Consider the following 22,204-nt stretch of genomic DNA (forward strand, 5'->3'; position numbering starts at 1 on the left):
GGCAAATTTATAGTGGCCGGTTTTTTTTGTCGGTCAGTTTATTAAGGAAATAAAAATTGTAAATATTAAAAACAATAAAATGCTTATTATTATAGAAATAAATTTAATTAAATAAAAACATTTATTATAATTGTTTCGACAGAAATCTTGATGTTTAAAAGCTTTCTATGCTTATCTCCTATAAAGTTAGTGTAGCATTTGTCGCGAGGACTGTTCCAGTTTGTAACAAGATAGAAATAACCCCCATACCTCTTTTAAAAACTTTTCCTCTGATCTCACGGTTCGTTTTATTTCGTACAATTCCAAGTTAACTCGAAAGTTACGGATTACTACGAAACTAAATCAATTCCTTCTTGTATTTCGCTTCTTTACTTTTTCTAATAAAAGTAATATCAGCCAAAGTTGTATTCGGTGTTAACGAAACTTTTCGACGTTACCTTGTATACGACTTTAAAGAGTTTTACTCTGGTTAGATTTGATTCTTTTTATTTCAGCTTTTAAGAGCTATTTTATAACGAGAATATGTTTTTAATTTTTTATGGGGTTTACAAATTTTCCACGGAAGCAAAATTACTCGAATGTACTGAACCGTTCAAATGTTACTCTCGAAGTAAAACTCCCTCTTGTCGAGAATCCATTAGAGAATACGACTCAATTACCGTTAATGTTACCACTTCCGTCTATCAGAAATGTACAAGTAAAGCAGGAATTTTTTATTTTAAACACGTTGTGTTATTTTAATATTTAGTAATCATAATTATGACGATATATTTTCTGGTTGCCATAAAAAAACGAAAAATAAATAAACAAAATATTATTATCAAGTCGAAACCAGTCTAAACATACAAATTAATCTAGTTATTTTTTCTCGCTGAAAAAACACCAAAAAAGAAATAATATTATTATAATATAAATACTTACTTGATGTAATTATCACATCAATTCCAAAACGTGATAAGTAGTGAACATAAAGTGTTTTAGCAATACGTGATGCAGTAATTGATGAAAGAGGAAAAGCTTCTGTCCATCTAGTAAATCTTTCAATTATTGTTAAAATGTAAGAACAACCACCAGAAGGACCTACAATATCAATGTGAATATGTTCAAAACGGCCTTTAGAAATATCAATCTTCATAATTGGAGATTCTGCATGTCTTTGGATTTTTGAAATTTGACATTTAGCACATGCTTTTGTCCAAAGAGTGGGCCAAAAATATCTTGTATTGATTAATTTTTTAGAAGCTCTTATACCTGGATGAGAAATACTATGTAAATCAGTAAAAATCGAATGACGTAATTTATCTGGAATATAAATACGTTGATAGGAAGGTGAAGAAATATCACACCAAATTGGAATATTAGAAAATGGAATTGTTTCTTGTTTTAGACGAAATTTAGAATCAGGATTACAATTTTGAGTTTTAAGTAATTCTTGGAGTTGTTGATCTGTAGACTGAGCTTGTTGCAAAGTTTGAAGTTCACGATCATAAGTTGAATATTTTAATTGGTTGGGGGAAAGTTTTTTTGAGAAAAATGCAATTGGTTGTGAAATGTTGTTGTTCGATTGTTCTAACGTTGCTCCAATGGCATAATTGGAATAATGGATGGTAAGAATCAATTTGGCAGACGGGTTAGGGTGAGCTAAAATTGTAGCTTTAGCTAATGAAGATTTTGCCTTTTGAAAACTTTCTTCACATTCATTTGGCCAGGAAGAAATATTTTAAGATTTTGAAGTGATGTTGATAGAGAATGAAGAGGATCTAGTAGTTGAGAAAAATTTGGAACGAACCTATGATAAAACTTTATGTTTTAAAGTTTTTAGAATTGGGAAATCATTGATAAGCGATATTCTTTCATTTGAAGGAAGAATTCCTTTTAAAGAGACAGTGTGACCTAAAAAATTTAATTGTGAAACTCCAAACTCACATTTTGAGAGGTTAAGACTAATACCATATTGGTCTAATCGATTAAATAGTTGCTTAAGATGATCTAAATATTCATCTTCATCCTTGCTCGCAACTAATATTATCATCCAGATAAACGAAAATAAAGTTCAAACCTTTAGTCACTTCGTTGATGAACCTTTGGAATGTTTGAGCAGCATTTCGTAATTGCAGTTTTATAAATATCTTCTTCTGCAACTGGGATTTGATGATGAATTTGCAAGTTAAAATCTTGAATGTTTGCTAAGGAATATCTATTTGGTATCGCAAGAACATTCAATTGTCTATACTATAGACTCTATAGTTTCCACTAGGACGACAGGTTGTAGAATCTTTTTTACTAACCATGTGAAGAGCTGAAGTAACAGATCATTCATGTTATAAATTCAATTTATATTTTCATACAATTTTATAGAATTATTCAAAAATTAAATTTGTTGTAATTATAAAAATAAAATATGAGATATATTAAATCTGGAGAGAGTTACCTGTGTTTATTTTAAAATTTTTTTTGCTATTAAATGCTTCTTAGTAATCGTCTAAGTGAAAATCGTAGCCATTGTCCAGTTCATCTAATTGCATACTTTGGAAATCCACTTTGTATCTCAATAATTCTATGATTCCACCGAAATCCTGAACAAATTGGGATCCTTTCTGCGATTTATCCGTTATTTCGAGGGTAATTCTTTTAGACATAACATTTCAAATTGGTTACGGTATGTAGACGATGTCTTTTGTGTTTGGGAAGGTGATGAAAATTCGATTATTAAATTTAGTGAGTTTCTTAATAATATTCATCCTAAACTTAATTTTACTTATGAGATGGAAATAGAAAAAAGTATAAATTTTTTAGATCTAAAAATCACTCGGACAGATGAAAATATAACTTATAACATTTTTAGAAAACCTACAATGGTTCCATCTACTATACCTTTTAATTCTGCTCATCCATTAAATCATAAATTGGCAAATTTCAGATTCCTTATTAATAGATGTATTGATTACCCTTTATCTGTTGAAAATAGAAATATGGAATTTAATTATACATATATATAATTTAGCGAAAAATAATGGTTTCCCAAAAAAAATTATTGATAAACTTATAATTAGAATTCAACAACAGAAAGATCCATTATACATTAAAACAATAAATACTTCAATTTACAAATCTATTTCTTATAACTCTATTTCCGCAGAAAGCAATTTCTTATTTAAGAAATATAATATTTCATTAGCATATTCAAATAATAACACTTTATATAATTTACTTTCCAATCATCATATAAAAGAAAATAATCAAATGAAAGATAGTGGGGTTTATTCTATTGAGTGTTGCAATTGCAATAGTATATACAGGGTGTATCTGAATGACTGCAACAAATTTCAAGGGGTGATTCTTTAGTGAATTTTAAGGGTACTTATGAAAGGGGATATATGAACCATGGGCGACTTCGGCTCCCCTAAGGAGCTACACCCCTCCAAAAATGGCGGAAAATTTTGGTTTAATTTTTTTTTCTCAAAAAACATAAACGCTAGGAAAATGAAATTTGGGGAATATGTCTAACTCATTTGGGGAACTTACGGTTCCTGACGGTGAGTCCTTTTTTAATATGTTCAGAGTTCACTTTTCATTTTTAATTCTAGTTATTTGATTTTAAATGGAATAATTTCCTGAAACATGTACGACTGTATATTTAAATAAAGCAAGTAGAAGTTATTTTATTATTTATTACATATTTAACTTGCAACATGGATTCCAATATATAATTGATGCGATAGTTACATCAAATAATTATTTATATTATAATAATAACCACTTATCAAGCTTTTAATTAACGTCGACCTTAATTAATTTTGCTGTGAAGCCTGTTTATTCACTACCAATTTCTCTTAGTGCAAATTGTTTGGTGGATGTAAACAGGTTTTATTAATTAAATTAAATATTTTCAAAATATCTTCTATGAATTCATCCCGATCCTGGTATTTTCATAGTTTTCGTCTTCTCCCTTACTTTTAACCGAGTTAGAGGTTGGTAAATCCTGTGTTGGGGCGAATAAAGTTGTTTGACATCTTGAAATCCGTGTAGGACTCTTAGAACTTGAATGCTCGAACTTGGAGTGTCATACATATAGAAACGGTAAAGCTTATAATGAAGGACTGCAACCGGTGCGAAAACTCAAGACCTCCACATTTAAAGATCGATATCTTTACAACTGTTCGATTAAAAAAAAAATGATAAATAGCCGAATGCAGGAAAAGCAAGTAAAAAGTGGGAAGATGCTGTAGAGGGGGAGACATGGATGGGGGTGCAAAGTTGGAAGAGATCAACTCTAGGTAGATAATAATAAAACAAACTTTCCTACTATTTTTTTCATCAAACTCATGGGTTGTGAAGATATCGATCTTTAAATAGAAAACTTTTGGCACGGATTTTAAAGGATATACTCTCAAATAACAAACACAATTTTTTCATATAATTCGTTTATAACAGTATTAATAAGTATTTAAATGTAAATCTGTTAAGTATTTAAATTTGGAGCTTCAACAAAGACCCCTTTAAAAGTTGTAGAAAATCCTCTAAGCCAATTAAGGCTTGAACAACTAACCAGGAAGCGTACTAATTAAATTTCAGGTTTGGCGGCCAAAGATATCCGGTAGAACCATACGGTTAGCGGACATTTGCATAACATCGTATCCGAAGAACAGAGAGTTTCACAAAAAACTTTAATTAGTTGATCTTTGACGATGCATACAAGTTATAATAGTTCCGGATTTATCTCGTTATCATTAGGGTAGGCACACACGGTCGATTTTTAGTCGGCCGATAGTTTAGTCGATGGACATAAATGTATTAAGTTTAATGTAGGTGCGCACACAACACGACTGCAGATCAACTCGATTTTTTAATCAAAAGAAGTCGATGTACACTTATGATTAAAAAGTTGTGCAACTATCGTACAACTGCAATAATGCCACAGCTTCATATTGAAGCTCACACACAGTCGATAGTTTAGTTGAGGTTTTTAGGAATTTAGGTTGCGCGCGCAACTTTAGTGAGAGTTGAGCTGTCTTCTCTAGTATAACATAAATCGATTACTACTTTAGTTTCTCTCAATTATTTTATGATAAGTGAATTTATATCAAAAATTAAGTTAAATTATTTTCCGTTTTGCTACCGCAGTTAATTATATACTACACTAAATACAGTGTGTTAATTAATTATCGTACCCGACGTCATCATTGCAAGTATGCAACCAATATCACAGTGCAATACGCATTATACGCAAATCGTGTATTGCAATACCAATATTGTGATAATGGTTGCATACTTTCAATGATGACGTCGGGTACGATAATTAATTACCACATTGTATATTAAAGTAATTCAACTACATTATTTTAAAAATTTGAATTATTTCCAGGTATTATTCAATATTCAATACAATATACAGTTTAGTCGGTTATAAATTGATAATGCATCGCGATTTCAAACAAATCCAACTAAACAGTTTCGTCGATGAATAATCGACCGTGTATGCCTACCCTTAAACTTGTTGTATTTGGTATTTTGTTGTATTTGGCGAAGTTGCAATATGCAAAAAAATTAATTTATGTAGAAATTTTTGATAATATACAGGGTGTCCCGTTAAGCGTACTGAGCGACTGTATCTCTAGAACGGTAAGGCCAAGAGGTTTGGGAAAAAAATCCTTATAAGCAAAGTGACCAAGAGAAATAGTTGGAAATTATTTTGAAGTTCGTAATTCGACCGCTAGGGGGCGTAACTACCATTGAGAAACATAAAGTTGCCGCTATCTCAGAAACTTAGACGATGAGCTATAACTTTGACAACATCATTTAATAGCTTGGATAATACCGCATCGCTTTTGTTTTGCGATATTTCTCATATCTGTCATAATAAGGGAGGGGGAGGCCAATGCGTTTTCATATGTTTACATTTTAATATCTCCTAGACCATTCAACCGATTTGAATGTTTTCGGTGTTGTTTGAAAGAGCATTTTATGCTCTTTTTAAAGATATTTTCAGTAAGACCGTCTGCTTTAAAACAAATGAGCTAGAGGACGTTATCTGCAGCGATTACATATTTTTGTCATTTTTGAAGAAAAGTTAAATGGAACGATACTATTTACTTCACAGATCCTTAGTCACCTTAAAATTTGCTAAATTTTAGTGAAAACCGCATCTCGATATCGCCACCCGTTCTCGAGTTATAGAAGAAAATGTTAAAAACTCGAGTGCCATCAATCGGATTCAGTTACCTCATCGAGAAAAGCAAATCACATTACCATGGTAACTGTAAACATGTCATTTACTAACGCAGAAGCGTATGATAGAGCATATGATGATTTATTTTCAATGTTTCGAATGCGATGCAACTGCATGGCAAAAATGTGCAATGCAATTACGACAAAGAAAGACATTTTTCTCTAGAAGTGTTTTTAAGATTGACTTAGCGATTACGGAAAACTGGCAACGTGTAGCCCATTCAGACATCTCTATGAATTCGTAAATCACATTGGTGCGCAATGTGATCCCACATAATCTGGGAACTCCGAAAACAATTGTCCACAAGAGTTCTCAAGAGAATAATATCTCCACCACGTTGTTTTACATCAGGCCTTAACAGATACCGATTATGATAACAGACTGAACTATTACCATTGACTTTTAAATATGATTTGGGCAAATCCAAACCTTTTATCACAAATGCTATGGATGCATGAAGCATCTGTCCACAAGCTGATGTAAACTTGCATAATATGCATTCCTGGTTCGAGAAAAACCCACATTGCTTTCACCCCTTTATCTATTGGGTAGACTAAACGACCTGACTTTTCAAGAAAAACCAATAACCAGGGAAAATATGACAAAACACTAAATACCAGTAGAAACGTATCTAGGGCCGAGACTTAAGCAGCGCTTTTTTTTTCGTCGAAACTAGATTAAATAAATGCATCGAGGTTTATGAAAGGCATTTAGCACATTAGTGAGTTATTTTTGCCAAAAATTTAAGTTATTCTAAGTGTTTTGGTTTATTTTGTTTTATTATCATTGTTGATGTCTCATTGATCCGTTGGCTTTTCAACACGCCTCAAAAGTAGTTTTGAAGCAGTTCTAAGCTTGGATAAAGTGTTCTAGAATGTTCTAGATAATAAAATTATTGTTCTCTCTTATTTGTTTCTTAAGGTAACTTGATCCGATTAAGATATACGAATTTTTAACATTTTCTTTTATAATTCGAGAATGGATGGAGATATCGAGATGCGCTTTTCACTAATATTTAGCAAATTTTATGGTGATTAACGGTCCGTGAAGTAAATAGTACCGTTCCATTTAACTTTTTTTCAAAAATCACAAAAATATGTAACCGCTGCAGATAACGCCCTCTAGCTTATTTGTTTTAAACCAAGCGGTCTTACTGAAAATATCTTTTAAAAGAGCATGAAATGCTCTTTCAAACAAGACTAAAAATATTCAAATCGGTTGAATGGTCCAGGAGATATTAAAATGTAAACATTTGAAAACGCATTGGCCTCCCCCTCCCTTATTATGACAGATATGAAAAATGTTGCAAAACAAAAGCGATGCGATATTATCCAAGCTACTAAATGATGTTGTCAAAGTTATAGCTCATCGTCTAACTTTTTGAGATAGCGGGAATTTTATGTTTCTCTATGGCAGTTACGCCCCCTAGCGGTCGAATTACGAACTTCAAAATAATTTCCAGCTATTTCTCTTGCCCACTTTGCTTATAAAGATTTTTTTCCCAAACCTCTAGGCCTTACCGTTGTTGAGATACAGCCGCTCCGTACGCTTAACGGGACACCCTGTATACTACACTAAATACAGTGTGTTAATTAATTATCGTACCCGACGTCATCATTGCAAGTATGCAACCAATATCTCAGTGCAATACGCATTATACGCAAATCGTGTATTGCAATACCAATATTGTGATAATGGTTGCATACTTTCAATGATGACGTCGGGTACGATAATTAATTACCACATTGTATATTAAAGTAATTCAACTACATTATTTTAAAAATTTGAATTATTTCCAGGTATTATTCAATATTCAATACAATATAAATACAAGTTGTTTAGAAATCGATATGTGTGTGCATACAACACGATTTATGAACAACTAAACAGTTTAGTCGGTTATAAATTGATAATGCATCGCGATTTCAAACAAATCCAACTAAACAGTTTCGTCGATGAATAATCGACCGTGTGTGCCTACCCTTAAACTTGTTGTATTTGGTTTGTTTTAGAGGTAGTAACGCGAAGTTGAAATATGCAAAAAAAGGAATTTATGTAGAAATTTTTGATAATATATAAAAAATGTTTATGCCACAGCCACAAAAAAAATTGTACCTAAATTGCTTGTGGGGCGTGGAAGTAATATATTTACGGGCGGATTCTCGACTACAGGTCTGGGAAGTTGCAAAAAAGAAAATAAATGATATCACCACCACTAATGCTACGCCAACATATCATTTTGACAGTTTTAGTAGCCAACTAACTTAATTACGCATTATCCACGTTATTTAATATTTCGTTAACGACCTTTTTTACCACACATATTTTAAATTATTCATTAGTTAACAACTGTCAATCGTTGGAAAATTCAACTTTAGATTAATAGTGTTCGTATTCCATGATAAATTGGCTATCTAAAAGCAAAGTGATCTATTGTTTTTCACTCTCCAGAATTGCATTCTTATACCTAGACAAATCGACTTCTCCTCCGTTGAAATGGAAACTTTAAAGCACCCCAATCAAAAGTTATCGCTTTTCAAAGTTCTTTAGTGATCTTATTTAACATTTTATTTATTTGTTTCAGGTAAATACAAGCCTACAATAGAAGGTTTAATGTACCTAAATCATCATGAACACGACGTCGTTATCACTACAATCGAGTTATTACTCGACGGATCAAGATCAAATAAATTTGACGACAACGATTAGTCCGTCGACAACAACGATCTTTGACGCATCGAACGTTACGAATAATTCTTATCCATACGTTAATGTAACTGCTGAATTGCCATTAGCATATGCGATCCCGATGTATGGTTATATAATGCCTTTTTTACTTATCATAACGATCGTAGCGAACACGTTGATCGTCATCGTATTGAGTAAGAAGCATATGAAGTCGCCCACGAATGTCGTTTTAATGGCTATGGCTATATGCGACATGTGTACGCTTCTATTTCCGGCTCCTTGGCTGATATACATGTATACGTTAGGGAATCATTCGAAACCTTTATGGCCGATTGGAGCTTGTTATTCTTGGTTCGTAATGCACGAGGTAAGTAAATTTTGTTATGTAAAATAGAAAATTTTATTTGTTATGTAATTTTATTGTTCGTGAAATAACAACAAAGAAGGAATTACGATGATAAAACTCCGCAAACTTCATTAATTATTCGTAATATAAAAAGTCACGCATATGAAATAATTTTAAGATAAGGTTATAAAGGCATTTGAAATTGAATGTAAAACGAGTAGTATTTAGGTCGACAACGTTTATTAAATAGTTGGCTATAATTTAAAATATATTCACTTTTTAATTGCATCCACATAATATAGATATTTAATCTTATTGCTAGATTAAGAGAATGCAAATTTTATGATTCGGATTCCATTTTGATATCAAAATTCAATTTTAATTAAATACAGAGAATCTCCTTGAATTTACTATAAAAGTAGCACAACCACGTTTAACTTTAATTCAACATTTGTGAATTTCATATAGTTTCAGCAATTGCAACCAAATCGATAAAATTAACGCAATATTGTGAGTTGCAAAATGGAAAATAATGGCGTTGGAATGAACGGATTGAATAAAAATAGAATAAAATACGAATGAAACGATGAACGTTCGTAATTGTGAACTGAATTTGTTGTTTAGTTCATTTTGAATTCGGAATAAATCGGGAAATTCGATCAGTTAATTATTGCTAATTTTAATGCAGCGAAAAAAAACATTTGCAAACGTTTTCATTAAAATAGAATGCGATGGCCGGGAATCAAATCCGGATCAACTATCGCTTGTTACCGAGGCGCTACAATTAATATCATTTCAACTTGATTATTTTACCCCCTTCTTGACATGGTAAGAATATGTGTACTGTACCACCTGTAACAGGTGGTTCAAATTTGATGTCCGAATAGGCTAACTCGGAAACTATAAGAGTTAGAAAAAAAGTAGCTTACATGTCATGATCTCGTTTTTCGAGAAACTGCTAATGCCGAAAACCTCAAAGCGCTATCGTCTTTTGTTTTTCCCCTAGAGGCCAAAATTGAAAATATCGTAAAACTTGGTTATTATTATAGGTGGAGTATTATAACTAAGACATTGATTATTCGCTTATTAAATTCGTTATTTTTTTCTGATTACAAAAATATAGGGTGTGACAGGTCTATTTCTTATTGTTTTAGAATAAACTTAAAAATAAACCTTTTTTTTTAATGTCGTCAAAGAAATTAAATTTACAGTTTCCTGTAAACTATAACTAAAAATTAAGAAAACATATTTCTGATATATGAAACAAATACATTTGTTGAACTATTTAATTTATATTTGTTTTACACAAAAGTTGGAATAGATCACATTTTTTATTAATATTTAATATTATTATTAAATGACTCAATAAATTCTTGATAGATGGCGCTCATTAATTTTTTTTTATTTCAAATAAACAGCAACATTTGTTTGTATTCAAAAATTTTCTGAAGTGTCAAATTAAAAATCCTGTTTTTTAAGATGGATTAAGAAAATTACGAAAAGTTTAACATGTTAGAGTGTTACATATTACAAAATAAAGTAAATTTTACATAAATTTTTAGTAAAATAATTTTTAGTTATAGTACCATAATTTACAGGAAACTGTAAATTTAATTTTTTTTGATGACACTAAAAAAAGTTTATTTTTAGCTTTATTCTAAAACAATTAAAAGTAGACCTATCTAACCTCATATATTTATAATCAAAAAACAATAACGAATTTATTAAGCGAATTCGATCAGTTAATTATTGCTAATTTTAATGCAGCAAAAAAAAACATTTGCAAACGTTTTCATTAAAATAGAATGCGATGGCCGGGAATCAAATCCGGATCAACTATCGCTTGTTACCGAGGCGCTACAATTAATATCATTTCAACTTTTCAACCCAGCAAGTGCAATTATCTTGGTTATTATTATAGGTGGAGTATTATAACTAAGATATTGGTTATTCGCTTATTAAATTCGTTATTTTTTTCTGATTACAAAAATATAGGGTTTGACAGGTCTATTTCTTATTGTTTTAGAATAAAGTTAAAAATAAAGTGTCGTCAAAGAAATTAAATTTACAGTTTCCTGTAAATTATAACTAAAAATTAAGAAAACATATTTCTGATATATGAAACAAATACATTTGTTGAACTATTTAATTTATATTTGTTTTACACAAAAGTTGGAATAGATTGCATTATTTCACATTTTTTATTAATATTTAATATTATTATTAAATGACTCAATAAATTCTTGATAGATGGCGCTCATTAATTTTTTTTTATTTCAAATAAACAGCAATTTGTTTGTATTCAAAAATTTTCTAAAGTGTCAAATTAAAAATCCTGTTTTTTAAGATGGATTAAGAAAATTACGAAAAGTTTAACATGTTAGAGTGTTACATATTACAAAATAAAGTAAATTTTATATAAATTTTTAGTAAAATAATTTTTAGTTATAGTACCATAATTTACAGAAAACTGTAATTTAATTTTTTTTGACGACATTAAAAAAAAGTTTATTTTTAGATTTATTCTAAAACAATTAGAAGTAGACCTATCTAACCTCATATATTTATAATCAAAAAACAATAACGAATTTATTAAGCGAATAATCAGTGGTTAAAACCGAAAAAATTTTTTTTACTACGTCATCAAATTCTCTGTAAAAAGAGATATATTTTATTTACATTGTTAAATATAGTACCTTCATGTCTTTTCTGCTGTTATAAGTTTTATTCTATTATGGAAGTTAAAAAATGTGTGGAGATCGAGCTTTGAGGAGAATTTGTAAATGCAGAACCATGGGCTGTATCTTCGAAAGTAGTAAACTCCTTCGTTTTGATGTTAATCACAAAGTATCCTTACATTCTAGCACTCAATAGCTTTTGTTTCATATCACTTCCCTCAAATCAAAGCCAACTAATAATTTTAAATTAAATAATCAAGAAAATTAAAACTTTTTCAAGTTTCTACGAAAACCATACATTTTAGATATACGAATGTTATGACAAAGTTCCCTTATTTTCCAGCGTATAATACGCTGGTGAAGGAAAAAATTGGGGATGCCATTTAAAAAAATGAAGTTTTCTGCTTTTCGAGATAGGGAAATTCGACGCAAATTTCTGACCACCTGTATAATTTTTTAAAAAACTTTTTGTAATTCGCTACGGTAATGGAAGCTATAACAGTACTCAAACGGGTGCTGTAATGAGACTCATTACAGCATCCGATGCTGTAATGAGTGTAATGAGATTTTAGTGACATTTTATGGAACCAGTTCAAGTTGGTGACATTGGGTCATTAATTTTTCTAGTTGTCAATGTGACAATTTTTGTCTATGGATGTTTAAACACGTTCTTAGCATCGAATACAAGGTCCACAATGATGAGAACATTGACTCTGAGCAATTTCTCTTATTTTGGGAGGTGTACAGGGTGGGCAAATTTGGGTGTTATTATAGGCTATCTCGGAAACTATAAGAGATACGAAAAAAGTAGGTGCCAAGTTCCGGTCTCTTTTTTCGAGACTAACCCAATCCCGCAAACACCAAACCTCTATCTTCTTTTGTTTTTTAGTTATAGACAAAAAGTAAAATTTTCGTGATTTCAAAAAATGCTCATATTTCGTTTATTTTTGAAATTAGAATAATGAGGTTGATACGTTCTTAAGACACTTTTTTAAGTAGAATATACTGCCGTTGATAAATTTTAAAAATATTTGATGATTTTTGAGATACAACATAAAGTTGTATTTTTTTAAATACAAACTATAGTAGATTATGGTGTTACTGAAAAGAGCATATTTTTAGCTTTCCAATGATGTATTGCACGCATGGTGTATTTGGGGAAAATAAGCGTTATTTTTTAATTCTAAAATATTAAAGATTAATATTCAAAATTTTAATTATAGTAGGTGAGGAAAACGTTAAATGCCACTTAGTTACTATAGTAATGTGAGTTTACTGATCATTTCATTCATGAATTTTTTGAAACGAGTTTCCCGCTTAAAAATTCCTCAATCATTTTTATTGGTGAACAATGTCAGGGATAAGACACTGAGAAATTTAAATCAACTATTCAAAGTTTTTATTCGTTGATACAAAACCAACTTTATCCTGCATAAAGCTAGGTGTCCACTTGAGAGAAACTTCTGAGAGTAACTCTCGATATCTACTCTCAACTCTGTGTCCACTTGAGCTGTTTTAGCTTTCCGAGAGCTTCTATAAAACTTCCGAGAGCTTTCTCTCAGACAGTTCTCTCAGGACCGTGTCCACTAGTGAATTGTGTCCGTGCTATGGAAAGTAAAATTTATTTTCTTTCAGTGCTTGGTGTTTGTAAACATGGATGTAAACAAAATTGCAAGTGCAATAGTGTTGTACAAAATTAAAAAAAAAAAAAAACAAACTGAAAAAAATAAAAAGAAGCTGTTGGGATTAGAGCTGGGTGTCAACAAATATCAACATTCGTTGTCAAATTGATAGTTATTTGGCATACTGGATTCACAAAAAAGTGAACTCGATTGCTTTAATGGCACTTATAAATGCAAACTATAAGTTTATTGTCGTACACGTGATAGCTTAATAGTGGCTTGGCAGTATTTTGGAAAATTATTAGAAAATATAAACTTAAACACCTCAATTGCTGAAAGAGACTAGATATTGCTGGCAGAAGACTAAGTACTACTAATGAAAGACTACTAGATGTTGCAAATGAAGCAGATTCTTCTTACAGAAGACTGCACACTACTACCAGAAGACGAAATACTGTTGGTAGAAGACTAGATATTGCTGACAAAAGACTAAGTATTGCTAGTAAAAAACTAGATATTGCAAATGAAGCACATCCTTCTTACAGAAGACTACACACTACTACTAAAAATCAAATACTTTTAGCAGAAGACTTAATTTTACTGTCAGAACACCAAATTATGTTGTCAGAAGTTACTATTACTAATGGTACAAATCCCGTTTAAATTTCTGTCCAATACTTGTTAAAATTGCATCCTTCGCTTCCCGATTTCTATGTTCATTAGATGTGATATTCCAAAGAATTGAATTCTCTTCATACACTTCAATTAATTCAAATATTTCTTCTTGGGACTATTTTCTTTTAGGTGTTATCTTTAAACGTGTTATATTGAGAAAACTAGCAGCTACTAGCAGCAAAATTCGAACCGTGTTCGGTTTTTGACAGTTACTCTCACAATAGATAAATTGTGCGTGTCCACTTGAGTACAAATCTCAACGTGTTTACTCTCCGAAAGTTTGTGGGGACTCTCTGATAGTTACTCTCAGATGCGTGTCCACCAGAAAATATACTCTCGATAGCTCCTCTCGAGAGCATTTCTCGCAAGTGGACACTTAGCTTAATGGTACAAGACCAACTTTCTGTCATATTCGTGCAAAACCATATAGCAATTAGGTAGTAATTACCGTCCAAACCCGCCTACTATAATCAAAATTTTGAACATTAGCGCTTACTATTTTGGAATTGAAAATTAACGCTTATTTTCCGCAAATGCACCATACATGCGATACATCATTGGAAAGCTAAAAATATGCTCTTTTCATTAACATCATAATCAAGTATAGTTTGTATTTAAAAAAATACAACTTTGTGTTGTATCTCAAAAATCATCAAATATTTTTAAAATTTTTCAACGGCAGTACATTCTACTTAAAAAAGTGTCTTAAGAACGTATCAACCTCATTTCTCTAATTTCAAAAATAAACAAAATATGAGCATTTTTTGAAGTCACGAAAATTTGACTTTTTGGCTATAACTTAAAAACAAAAGAAGATAGAGGTTTGGTGTTTGCGGGATTGGGTTAGTCTCGAAAAAAGAAACCGGGACATGGCACCTACTTTTTTCGTATCTCTTATAGTTTCTGAGATAGCCTACTATAACACCCAAATTTGCCCACCCTGTACATCAAACATTTTTTTCAAGTGAATATATTTTGTGTTTTAACAGTTTCTAATGGTCAATTCAAAGTTTCTATTTTCAAGTGTTCCGGTGTTACCAACTGCTACATACCTATTTCCCTACATTGCCAAAATTTACTTTATTTTTGTTAAAAAAAAAGTATAAAAACGCGAATTACAAAAAATAGCAAAAAAAACACGTTCCATAAGACTTAAAGCACTCGTTAATTAAAAAACTCGTGGCTTCGCCACTCGTTTTTCAACTTGAATTCGTGCATTTCAAGCGTGTCTTACGAAACTTGTTTTTTAATATACTATTTCAAGGGTCATCATATGATGACTTGGTAATTCTGACATGGTTCTGATGAATTGGTACATTCCATTTAAAATAACGAAGTGGGGTCCATTTCCAGTATAACTGGAAGTTGGAGAAAACTGAAAATATTTAGCTGAAACGAGCACCTCGAATAAACGCCATATGCAAATTTTCAGAAAAATAGTGCCAGTAATTTGCCACATACATATCGTCATGTCAGAGCCTGTATATCGTCTACACAGTAGAATGTATGTGATTAACTTTAACGTTTTTTAAAAATTGAAGGGTAAAATTGTTTAAAAAAAAACTTTTTTAGGTAAGGTTATACCTTATTAGAAATTCTCCCATTAAATAACTTTTTAATGACGGCTATTAGGATAATATTTATCATTTATTAAAAATACTATTCGTTTTTGAAATAAATTTTTTTCTTTACATTATTTCAGGTCATTCCAAATTTATTCCACACAGCGAGTATCTGGTTAACATTAGCTTTGGCTGTACAGAGATACATTTACGTTTGTCACGCGCCGATGGCAATCAAGTTATGTACATTACCCAACGTGTACAAATGTCTAACATACATAATGATAGTAGCGGCTATACATCAAGGTACTAGGCTCACCGAGGAAGATTACAAGTCGGTAAGTTTTGAACGTGCCTAATACACAAACATAAACATATTTATTAGAAAATATTGATTATAACTTTGTGGTTCAATAATCACAATTTGAATTTATTCCGAACAATTTACCTCGAGTTAATCGTTATTATTAAACCGTTCAGTAAACAATTTCATTTGCTAATTAAATGTTTTGGTTAGGAGTTCAATTATAAATGAAATGTTTGCATTAATAATTAATCAATGCAATTTGGAATAACAACATAGCTAAACTTTATTTACAATTTTAGCCAATTTTAAAATGCTCCTCCTACTTTAAAAATAAGATATAATGGCTGTGATTTAAACAGAAAATTGTATACTTAAGTTATTTGAAAGAGAATTACGATAACAAGGATAATCTTAGATAATCACAGAACGTTTTCATACTGAAATAGATGGCCAATAAAATAAACAAATCACCTTGAGTGATGATTCAAAGCGAAAATGATCGGGTTTTCTTAACGATCATTAAATTTGCATCCTATTACGAATAGCAAACAACTTCCAATTAGGTGGTACTCTTTATTATTGAAGTAGTGTCAGGTGGTTCAAATGGTATAAAAGCGTAACGATAATTAGTGAGGAAAATCGATTTTATGTGAATACCAAAAAAAAATTATTGAAATAAACAAATAAATGAAACGATTAACTGACAAATAAAAGACAAAATTATTATCTCTATTCGAATAGTGGATGGGATGTTTTAAAATATTTACATGTTTATTGTGGGTATTTATTTATTTATCCGATTTTGAAAGAATTAATATTTATATTTTGCTTTATTATTTGATGTAAAAAATTAAAAATTTGCATGGAAGCTATGAAATCCACGAAACATAAAATTTATCCGGAAATAACCTTCATTCTATATTTGTGTTAGAATAAACGATAACTTCAAATTCAATAAACGTGTCATTTTAAATATCACTGGGATAAATTACCTATTTACACTCTCAGTAAATATTCATTCCTAACGTTTCAAATATTTCCTTTTTATTAAAAATCTTTTTTTATAAACTTATTTATCAACAGAAAAGGTTAAAAAGAAAGTAAACTACTTCACTTGAAATTGCTAGGATGGATTTGCATACTTGATCAGTAAAAAGGTAGGTAATGCTCTTACTACGTTAAAATGCTTGAACTTTTTCCATGCAAAATTAAATTTAATCATTTCATTGGATTACTTACTAAAACGTGCTTGTGAAATTTGTCACGTTGCAAAATTATTTGTATTTTTTCGCGATATAAAGAACGATTTAAAGAGATTTTAATTGGAATTGAGACATAAAAGAAAATTGCTTTATGATTCTATAATTATTATTCTTGGAAGGAACTTAACGATTATTATCTAAAATTTGGATGTGAGCCAAATGCTTTCGCAGGTAAACTATAAACGATAAAGAAGAAAAATAATCTCAGGAAACGCGACCAATTTTTCAAGGTCTCTTTACAAGTCTAAGACTTTTGAACTTAGACTTACATTTTCTTACAATAAAGTTTTTCGTAGTGTTAAGTTAACTAATATCAAAAAATTTAATAAACTTCAGAATCAATGTAAATTTGAAAAAGTAGTGAGGAATAATGATGGTTGGTTTGTTAATAAGAGTGATGTGGAGGAAGAGAAGACCCTTTGTTAATTCTAAAAGCTGATAAGGGCCAGGTAACTGTGGCAATGAATCGGTCAGAATATGTGCATAAATCGTTAAGTTTGTTCAGTGATCAATCAACTTATGTGGTTCTCTCACGAGATCCTACTACTACCATTCAAAACAAAAATAATAAATTTTCAAAGTTGTTACTTGAAAAGGATTACATTGAGAAACCTATTTACAACAGGTTAATTTGCCACAATGGTATTATTAGTAAATACTACGGCCTTCCAAAGATCCATAAACGAGATTGTCCTTTAAGACCAATCATTTCCTTCGTTGGTTCACCCACGTATGAGTTGTCGAATTTTGTGGCTCGTATTCTGACTGAAGCTTTCAGAGAGAGGACTTAGTATAGTATTAAAGACACTTTCACCTTTGTTGAAGAGATGAAAAGGAGAACCATACCTCCTAATTTTGTGTTGATCTCTTTGTTTACTAATATCCCCTTGTCATTAGTAAAACAAATCATAACTGATAATTGGGACATCGTACAACTTGTAACCCAAATCGACAGAGACCTTTTCATTGAGATAATAACTTTCCTCTTTGGATCTTCTACTTTTTCCTTTGATGGAAAGATTTACAGTCAGAAGTTTGGCACACCTATGGGTAGTCCCTTGAGCCCAATCCTCGCAATAGTGATGGATTATTTACTGGATCAATGTATTCCTTCACTTGATTTTACTTTTCCTTTCATTTTTAAGTATGTTGATGACATCATCTCCTCAGTTCCTTCCGATTCCGTTGACACTGTCCTCAGAGTATTCAACAGCTTTGATCAACACCTTCAGTTCACTGTAGAGACTAAGGTTGGGTCATCAGTCCCTTTTCTTGATACTAGGGTTATACGTGAACCCAACCAAAACATCATTTTGAATTGGTACACTAAACCTACATACTCTGGGAGATACATCAAGTATCATTCCAACCACCCTATTAATCAAAAAATTAATGTTGTCGTGGCAATGTGTAACAGAGTGAAGCTGATTTCTGATGAACGGTTCCTTAAAGATAACTTAAAAAAACTTCAAATTATTTTCTTAAACAACGGTTATCCCCGTAGAGATGGACCTGCTTGGTATACTCAATCATAACAATAACTTTCATTCATCCTTTGTTAATCTCAGGAATACTGACTGCATACATGAAAATCTCCTTCGTTCCCAACTTATCACCTCAGTTGATGTCTGTTCTGAAGACTGACTCTATAAAATTTGCAAAATTTAATGTTAGACCTCTTTCTTGTTTATTCTCTAAAACCAAGGATCATGTTCCCCTTCTAGCCCAGTCTCACGTAATTTACAGAATACCTTGTAATAATTGTAATGGTGCATATATTGGTACCACTACACAATATCTATCGAATAGAATTAACCAGCATAAAAGAGATTGCGTAGCTAGAAATGAGAAAAAAAGTGCTTTAGTTGCCCATCATGTTAATGAAGGTCACCATTTTGATTTTAATAATACAACTATCATAGAAAGGGAACAAGTATACCAAAAAAGGTTATTTTTAGAGATGGTCTATATTAACAAAGAAATAAAACCAGTTAACTTTAGAACTGATATCGATAATTTAAGCTCAATTTATAAACTGACCGGCAAAAAAAACCGGCCACTAAAATTTTGCCACAATTTCAAAGCTGGGTTTCTCGCGAACCCCTCATTCGATTTTGATGATTCCTTTTTTGATCGAAAGGTTGATTCTTCTGTAATAATCCTGCGATAGAAATTTTTATTCGGATATTAATTTGAGCATATACGGGGTGCAAGAATGAGAAATGCATTTTTTCTCGAAATTTGAAATACCCTGTGAGGTGCAGATGCTACAGCAGAGGGTGTTAACTGGAACCAAACGGTGACCCAATCTTTTCTGAACATTTTGTTTTTTTATTCACTCTATTATCTCTGTTACTAACGGAGATGCAGTGTTTTAAAGCGAATGCCTGTGAAAACAAGACAAACAAGCATACAAAATCTAAGGTGGCGCACTAGGTAGCGTATGTCAGTTGTTTCGCATAGTAAATTGACAGTTGTCAAAGATGCCGTTGTCAATAACTGATGTTGCGCGTATTATTAGTTTATTTGAAGATGGCAAAAGTCAGCGGTATGTTGTCCATACGTGGGGTATACCCCGAACAACAGTTCAGGATGCCTGGAACCGATATGTGGAAACAGGAAGTTTTACTAGGCGGCAAGGTTCCGGTAGAAGACGAGTGACAACAGCAGTTGATGATCGATTTATTGTGCTAAACACTCTGAGGAATCGTAGAACGACTGCTGTAGAAACTCGGCATCGTCTTCAAATGGTGCGTGGGGTTGACGTAAGTGAAAGAACCATTCGTCGAAGACTTGCTGAAAGTGATCTAACTGCAAGAAGACCTGCCAAAAGACAGCGGCTGCTCCAGAGATATCGGCGAGTACGTCTTCAATTTGGGCGCCTACATACGAATTGGGAAATGGAATAATGGGGTAAGGTGCTCTTCACTGACGAGTCCCGATTTTGTCTCCTGTCACCTGATGATCGAGAATGAGTGTGGAGACGTCGTAATGAAAGGTTTGCGACTTGCACAATTTCGGAAAGAGTACCTTTCCATGGAGGGGCCCATACCATTCGGTCATGGTATGGGCGGGTATTTCGACGGAAGCGCATACAGCGCTCATCTTTGTTGAAAATGGCACGCTAAATGCCCACCGTTATATCCAAGATATTCTGCAAGAAGCTGTCGTTCCCTATTCCCATTTTATTGGTGACGGATTCATGCTAATGCATGACAATGCGCGACCGCACGTAGCACGTGTGGTTAGCGAATATCTTGATGAGGTGGGTATTGAACGGATGGAGTGGCCAGCGTGCAGCCCGGACCTTAACCCTATCGAACATCTTTGGGACCAACTTCAGAGACGCATTCGTCGTCGTCCTGTCCTACCGGACAACCTTCAGGAGTTACGAATTGCTCTTGAAGAAGAGTTTACCGCAATTCCTCAGGAATCAATTACGAACCTAATCAGTTCGATGCCGCGTCGACTACATGATGTTATTTTGGCTCGTGGGGGGCACACACGCTATTAATTTTTGTGTTATTATTAATTATTACATTAAATTAAATTTGTTTTCTTGTTTATTTGTCTTTGTTTTTACCGCATATTAGAACTGAGAACAGATGTTTACAATAATGAAGGACGTACGCAATTCTGTAATTCTAAGAAAATGTAAGTGCTTCTGCAAAACTGTTTCGGGTACCAGTTTTAGTTTTCAAGGTCAGTGATTTAAGGCCACTTTTAACAATGATTAAAAATCTGTATAGGCTTCTTTGGAAATTCCCGGCCACACCATCACAGAACCACCATCGAATCTTTCGCGTTTCATAATTGTATAGTCCACAAATCTTTCATTTCTACGTCTTCATATTCGCTCCTGACTATCGGGTGATAGTAAACAAAGCTACTACTCATCCGTAAAAAGGACCTCTATTGCACTACTCATTCCTCCATTGCTCGATCTCCCAATTCACATGTAAGCTCGCAGATTGAAGACGCGCACGTCGATATGTAGGAAGCAGCCTCGGCCCTTTGGCAGCCTTCTTGCAGCCAGACCAGTTCTAGCAAGTTTTCAGCGAACGGTTCTCTCACTGACATCAACAACACGCACCATTTGAAGACGATGCTGAGCCTCTACAGCTGTCGTTCTACGATTGCTTAAAACAATAAAACGGTCATCAGCTACTATTGTCACTCATCTTGTTTTCACAGGCGATCGCTTTAAAATGCTGCATCTTCGTTAGTAACAGAGATAATAGAGTGAATAAAAAAAGAAAATGCTCAGAAAATATTGGGCTACTGTTTGATTCCAGGTAATACCCTCTGCTGTAGCAGCTGCAAACCACAGGGTGTTACAAACTTCGAGAATAAAAGCTTTTCTCATTTTTCTCACCCCGTATATGCTGAAATTAAAATCTGAACGAAAATTTCTATCGCAGGATTATTACAGAAGAATCAACCTTTCCATCAAAAAAGGAATCATCAAAATCGAATGCGCGGTTCGCGAGAAAGCCAGCTTTGAAGTTGTGGCAAATTTATAGTGGCCGGTCAGTTTAGTTACCTTTTATCCAATAATTGGTAGTCTCGGGATAGATCCAATGTTAATGAAGCATCTCTTTTTTTCTAATTACATATTATTGTTTATAAATTTAACGTAGATTTAAAAAATTTTTATACTTTAACTTTCTTATATAATATTTTTTAACTTTTGTGTTTTGTATCTCATTTAATTCAATTTTGAAATTTTTTACGCAGCGCCTCTGCCGGGTGACTGGTGTAAATGTTCAAGTCAAGTTTTTACGGTTTTTATTTTTCAACGTTTTAGTTGTAACGTTCGGATTCTTTAAGTCACA

General features: G+C 32.3%; 1 protein-coding gene across 1 annotated transcript in view; it reads left to right on the forward strand.

Moving 5' to 3' along the window:
* Window positions 1-22,204, forward strand: part of LOC111421771 (Sex peptide receptor) — a 78,838-nt gene that overhangs the window by 49,789 nt on the left and 6,845 nt on the right. Inside the window, exons 2-3 of the mRNA XM_071193929.1 lie at window positions 8,814-9,284; window positions 15,941-16,138. Of these exons, the coding sequence (XP_071050030.1) occupies window positions 8,859-9,284; window positions 15,941-16,138 (624 nt within the window). The 5' untranslated portion in view covers window positions 8,814-8,858. The remainder of the gene's footprint in view (window positions 1-8,813; window positions 9,285-15,940; window positions 16,139-22,204) is intronic.

This window comes from Onthophagus taurus, chromosome 2 (genome assembly GCF_036711975.1).
Source record: "Onthophagus taurus isolate NC chromosome 2, IU_Otau_3.0, whole genome shotgun sequence".
NCBI classification, from domain to species: domain Eukaryota; kingdom Metazoa; phylum Arthropoda; class Insecta; order Coleoptera; family Scarabaeidae; genus Onthophagus; species Onthophagus taurus.